Source organism: Acanthopagrus latus, chromosome 11, assembly GCF_904848185.1.
Source record: "Acanthopagrus latus isolate v.2019 chromosome 11, fAcaLat1.1, whole genome shotgun sequence".
NCBI classification, from domain to species: Eukaryota; Metazoa; Chordata; class Actinopteri; order Spariformes; family Sparidae; genus Acanthopagrus; species Acanthopagrus latus.
In genome coordinates, this window is record NC_051049.1 from 29,631,251 (window position 1) to 29,638,212 (window position 6,962).

The window sequence follows — 6,962 nt, forward strand, 5'->3', positions numbered from 1 at the left end:
TGTCTTTATTGTGTAGCTTTAATGGACAGTTCACCCCAAAAACCTCAAGCCAAAGGGATGAGATCACTCCCACCTGGTGTCAGTGTGAGGTTACCTTCAGCTCACATTTAGGTTGAAATTACACAGCAGTTATACACACAGTATAGGTGATTCCATAAAGTTTATGGTTGATTTAATTATAAACAAGTCACTGAAGAAAGACATTAAAGAAAGAGGCACATGAACCATGTTATGCAACAGCATCAGTCCCCCATTCTGATTCAACTTAGAATATGATGGATAATAAAAGGTCAGTAAACCACAGGTCACTTGACTAAACAGGCAGGGCAAAGACAACTAAATATCAATCATTTATTTAAATGATATTCATAAATGATATCTATTTTTTAAAATTATATTTTAAAAGGGAACACATGCATAATTGCCAACAGTTTGCTGACAAAACTTAATTTGGTTTACATCGATAACTTGCAGTTGATATATTGTTTTAAGAGGTCTGTGCTAAAAAAAAAGATCAGTGTTGATTATGGCAGTGAAAGTGTCTCAGCTAATGTCAGGGGTCATGGTCATGTTGGCATTCGGCTGCGAAGGTACTCCAACACTGCATCTGTTCCTTTGGTCACGATGGCTGCTCTGGGAGTACGGAAAGGATTCCCTTCCAGACTCAGACACCTGTAGGACAACACAAGCTTCAGTTTATGAAGTGGGTTGGATTTTCTCCCACATTTGACAATTATTGATTTTTGAACATCCACTCAATGATTCTTTTTTCCACAAAGATTTTAAACTTAAAACAAACAAACAAATCTTAAACCACATATTTGGCCTAATGTACATTAACAAGACAGCCGGTGCTAAGAGAAAGGCCCCTTTACATTAAAAAGCACTGATATTCGCTGTATTTTGGGGGGAAACATTCAGGTATATTATACAAGATTTGTCAGTTGCTGTTCGTAAACACACCATTTAACCTTTCTGATTCAACAGTTGAAAGCAGGGGTCGGGATAGAATGGAGAGAGGTAGCAAAGCAGTGTATCACAGAAATAACATGTTGTCTGCTGTACAGGGGCTCCACGGGGAACAGTACTGGCAACTTTCCTGTTTACCCTGTACACCGCAGACTTCCCCCACTAAAAACCCCTATGCCATCTACAAACTTCTGTGACGACAGAGCCTATAGAGAACTCTTTCAGGACTTTGTGGACTGTGCCAGCAGAAATCCACCAACAGCTCTTTGGCTCTTTGGTCTTACTGGCGTTGAGCAGGTGGTGGATTTCCACAGGCACAGACAACCCTGCACACAGGTGAATATCCAGGGAATGGACATTGAAATGGTGACATCTTACAAGTAACTGGGAGTTCACATGAACAACAAACTGGACTGGACTGATCACACTGCAGGAACATACAAAAATGGTCAGAGCAGACTCCCATCTGTTGGTCTGATGGTGTGCACAGTGTGATAACTAAAGAGATCCTTCACTCAACAAAACAAAGAGAAATGTCCCACAAAGCAACGTTACAGGACCAAAGTAACTGTAAAATAGTAACCACAACATAGTAACTGTAACTGTCTTTGGCAACTTATATGAGGAAAAAAAATACTGCAGTTATACATGAAGAAGTGTCAGTCATCCTGTCTATCATCCTATCTGTTATCCTGTCTGTCCTACCGACTCTTTGACACATTTCTGCCTGAAAAATAGCATCTGTCCCTGGCAAAAAACTTGAACTCACCAACTGCTTGTCTCCTTCCACTATTTGTTTTTGAAGTTACTGTCTTGAAAAAAATCTTGACAGTCAGCCCTTCTGACCGAGACTTCAGTGAACTTCAGCCAGAAAACAGCCTCCCTTTCCTTGAGTGACAAAGTCAAACAGTGTCCTGTTTACTGATGGTGATTATGTATTTGTATGTATACGTATAGGAATTATGTAATTTAGAGAGGAAAACTTTGTCACTTTCTAGGACATTTGGTGGGTTAGGATCTCAATCCCAACACATAACATATAACAGACAGGAAGACAGACAGGAGATAGGATGACAGACAGGAGGACAAACAGGAGGACAGACACTTCTCCACATATAACTGCAGTATTTTTTTCCTCATATGAGTTGAAAAAGACACTACCAGTTACTATGTTACTTTTGTTTGGTCCTGTAACATTGCTTTGTGGGACATTTCTCTTTATTTTGTTGAGTGAAGGATCTGTTTACTGTGAACACCATCTGATGAACACACTGCCGCTCTGCACCACTGCCTTATCCATTCACACAGGTACAGTTCGCCAATGCTGCTCCCCTGTTACCAACTCTGGAGTCGCATCAGAGGCACAGCAAAATTTCACCCGTTGCTGCATTTGAAACTTTCAGCATATGTATGATTATATGATTATAAACAGTCAAGCGGGTACATGTTTAGATTCTGATTTGGATGTTATTTTCTGATTATTTCACGGCAGTTCCTTGCTAATCCATAAATGAACATGCCCAGCTCTCAGCCAATCCTGTGGTAAGGTGCCACCTGCTGGATTTTATGAAAGTTGAAGTTAAGGCTGTTGGATGGTTAATATCTTTTGGATTGCTGTTATGAAGCCAGAACAGTGACAGTGAACAGGTATCAAAAATTGAATTTGTCATTGAAACCATAAAATAAATCACAGACATTGAAATTATAATTATCTAATTATATTTTCATATTTTGGGGGATTTCATGTGTATTTCAATTAAGATTTCTGTTACCCAGTTTCATTATGATCTCTGATCACGATCTCTAATACACCCCAAGTGTGTGAAGGAGAGGTATCGTCCTTCCTTCCTGCTGCTGTCAGACTTTACAATCAGCACTGCTCCCAATAGATCTAGCATGTGCACTATGCCATCAATTAACCCATTTCTCTGTTTTTTGCACTAACTGGACAATTTCACATACCCATATTTATCATTATTCAACAACACACTGCCATACTGCTAACAATTACACTATTAACACTGTAAAACATTATTTATATACAATGTATATGAGTCTCTTTCTATTTCTGTTATTATTGTGTTGTTTATTCTTTTACTATTATTTTTGTTAATTACAATACAGTTCTTTGGCTGCTGTGATGAAGAAATTTCCCTGTTTGTGGGACAAATAAAGGAAATTCTGATTCTGATTTTACTGTGAGCTCGCCAACTTTGAGTTTTAAAAGATTTATGTGTCAACAGGCAAACAAAAGACCTGGTAAAAAATTTCCAGAAAGGGCACTAATTATGACAAGAGAAAAATATGGAAGATAGTCTCAAAAACATGAGTCAGACGCCAGAGGGTATGACGAACAAGATACATAAGCATCAGAGCTAACGAATCAGGATGAAGAGCTAACCCTGTCAACAGGTGTGAGAGAGGCAAGCCTGAGCAGCCAAAATGAAGAGGCACAGTACACAAGGTATGGCAAACTTGGGAATAATACTTCAAGAGCTGCGTGATATCATTGTGAAAACTCAGACACTCTTAAACAAATTAAGAAGGTATCAGGGTGGCAATCAACAGTACTGATAATGGCGAAAGGTGGATTCTACACCTAGAATCTGGTAAATTTAATTTATGGAAAAACTGGGTTGACTTTGTATCACCAATGACATCAGACTTTGTTGAATAATAATATTGTATCCTATACAAACCCCTTGGTTCTCGCTACAGACTTTAAATTGTTCATTTTTTCACATGATTATAAGGGTTTCAATGTCCTCCATTAAGAGGAAAAGGACTCTGTAAGAATGAAATGGAAATGAAAGAGAACTGCTGTACTGATGATTATAAATTAGATTATGTATGTTCAGGTTTTGCATCTCCTGCACGGAGTTCTTGTATTGGATTCTATGTCTAGAAGACATTAAACAGGATGTAATTTGTGGAAGGTATTGTGTATTTTGATATCAATAAAAAGATAATTACAAAAAGAAAAAAGATCTCTAATGTACAGCCTTAGCTGCATAATAATTTGAGGACTGGACTAAACACCAGACATCATGGCCAAAGCTCAGCGTTATATTTTAAAATGTTATATTTTCTACAATTTTTTGTTTGACAGCAAAATTAAGTGTCTATATCATAGATTGATCTATTTATCTTTATGCATGCTCCCATTCTTCACTTAAGTATAGTCTCACAAAATCATGAGGAGAAACACTGCTGTACATTGTTTATTTTAGGGAAATCCTTCTATAGCATACCTTTGTTAAACTCTGAACTAAAGAGCATGACACTATCTTAGGAAAAGTACAAAAAAAAAAAAATAACCACTTGGGTCAGTTACATCTCATGATTATAACTTGTATCAGACTTTCTGTTAATGTAACTTGTAAAGTGTGATTTGTTGCTCTTTTCTGTACACACGACATATATTGCATGTCTGTCCGTCCTGGAAGAGGGATCCCTCCTCTGTGGCTCTTCCTGAGGTTTCTTCCATTTTTTATTTTTTTTTTACCCTGTTAAAAGGGTTTTTTTCCCCCCTTTTTTCCCCCCATCAACGTGACCCTCACTTGAATCGAGGGTCTAAGGACGGAGGATGTTGTTGCTGTACAGATCATAAAGCCCATTGAGGCAATGTGATCGTGATTTTGGGCTATATAAATAAAATTGATTTCATTTGATTTGATGATTATGACTGAACTAATGACTGCAGTGGACACAACACAGAAAAAGCTGAATTGTACCACTGGAAAAAAAAAAAGCTGAATTGTCACTGTCCTACATCAAAAACACTGGTGACAGCAGCCGAAGGTGTACTGCAGTAAATGAGTTAAAACACTATGTAGGGTACTCTAATAATGTGTAAAAACATTCATTTTTTATTTTACTGTGTTTCTATAGTCTTAGTGATTGCTTCTAGAAGACGGAGTAGGACTTCATTTCCCAGAATCCCCTGTTCATTTCTCCCTATTTTTGCCATAGTCATGTTAAAATTAATACTGTTAATATATTAACTCTGTAATTCATGTACTATATTGTTTAAGAGTATTCTATGGTCTTTAAAAATGATAAAGGTTAAGTTTTTCCTGTTTAATATAAACTATTGTTTATTTCTGCGGGAGGAAGTATCCCAGAGTTCCCCGGGACAGTGGAGAGAGAAAGACATCAATGTTTGGTAGTGATGGGAACGGCAGTTCTTTTTACTGAACTGAATCTCTAGAATCTGTTCATTAAAATGATTTGTTCAAAAGATTTGTTCACCGAATCGTTCACTGCTCTCCAACTCCCTGAACTGATAAGCAGCCAAACGATCCGACTTTCAGTTCATAACTCAGCCCTGAGGTTCACGTTCACTTACTGAGGGACGGTGCGTTCAGGGACTATAGTACACAATCATTAGTGGGAGCTACTCTGGCTGCTCTGAGTGGTATACATGCACTAAAATGATTACGGATGTTAGCAACACAGCGCTAATTTTAGCAGTATGGTTACTGAATGTGAATCATCTTCTCTGCCCTGGCTGAGAGACACAGCACCATTTTCAGCACAATGCGTGAACGAGAATCACGTCCTCACAGTTCTCTGTGTGAGTCGCAGCAGTTCCACTCCCGGCCAGCATGATCGCGGCTGAGCTCAACTCAACTGAGAAAGGAACGAATCAGTCCATGAAGTGATCCCGTTCACTTCGTTCACTGAAAAGATTTGTTCATTTGAACGACACGTTCGCGACCGACACAAAACTAATATTTGGAGACTCGAGCTTGATGTTAGCCCAGATATTGCACTGTCCAGAGAGACTTAATGAGTCAGAGCACTCTTTTCAAGTATCTCAGTCAAGTGTGTGTAGTTTACACGACGGGCGAAGTTTTCCGAGCCGTGACAACGTGGTCTCCATCACTAGCTCCAACATCAGCCGTGTGTTGGGAGTTAGCTCGGTGGCAGAGAACCAGACTGTTTCACCACACGGACACGAGGAAGTTTCCACACGACATTCGAGTGGACGAGGTGACAACACAAAACCACAGACATAATATACATAGACGCATCATGGCGTGCTGGAACGTAATCCCGGGTCGCTGCCATCTTGGTTGGGTCTCCTCACTGTAGGCTAGCACCAGAGTCAATCGGAATCAAACGGAGAACAAGCAACTATGACCGTATTTTGGGCAGTTTATAGTTGCAAAAATATTCTAAATATTGTTAATATTCTTTAAGACTAAAGACCGTGTTTATTTGAGTTTTGAGGGCTTACATAATTTTGCTAGCACATAGCATAGTAAGTTTTCAGTGGGAGCACTGCGCTAGTTATTTTCCTTTTTCTCACTCAAGTGATAAAGTTCCTTGCTGAATTAAGAACCACAGTGAATTCATCATCTTTAGCTGAGAACCTAGGACCTGTTTTATTCTTATTTGGGTGTGACCTCAGTGTAGATTATAAACACTAAGGGAAAAAGGGGTTACAACTAACACATGCTGGAAGAAGGTTCAGGACACTTTGCAGAGTTTTTTCTTTGCTCAGGTGTGCTTCATACCTGAGGCTTGTACACAGGCCCAGTTCAGGGGGGATTTTCAGCAGGTCATTGTTTGAAAGATCCAGCGTTGACAGATGAACCAACTTGATCAGACGGCATGGGTCCACCTCATTCACTTGGTTGCCACTAAGCAACACCGTCTCCAAGGAAACCATCTGATAGAGGACATCAGGGAAGGACTTGAACCTGTGATCAGTACAAAGACTCTAAGTGGATAACTGTACAAGTCAAGCTGACTGAATTACTGCAGGACATACAGTGGATCCATCAGCTGGCAAGATGGTGGCATGCACAGACGCAGTGGCTCCGTGTTTTTTCTTTTTCTTTTGTGTGTTTCGTATGTCTTTTCGTTCAGAAAACACGTCTATACTTACATTGCACTAATGCCTTGTACTTTTTACTTTATGTTGTGTACACAGACACTGCTAAAATTTTGTTGTACACTGTGCAATGACAATTAAAAGGATTCTG

The 6,962-nt window shown here is 39.2% G+C and overlaps 1 protein-coding gene across 1 annotated transcript in view; it reads right to left on the bottom strand.

The window, feature by feature from the left end:
• Window positions 1-141: 141 nt before the first annotated feature.
• lrrc40 (leucine rich repeat containing 40) overlaps window positions 142-6,962 on the bottom strand; it is a 32,963-nt gene continuing 26,142 nt past the window's right edge. Inside the window, exons 14-15 of the mRNA XM_037114225.1 lie at window positions 6,492-6,677; window positions 142-672 (exon numbers count right to left, since the gene is read on the bottom strand). Of these exons, the coding sequence (XP_036970120.1) occupies window positions 567-672; window positions 6,492-6,677 (292 nt within the window). The 3' untranslated portion in view covers window positions 142-566. The remainder of the gene's footprint in view (window positions 673-6,491; window positions 6,678-6,962) is intronic.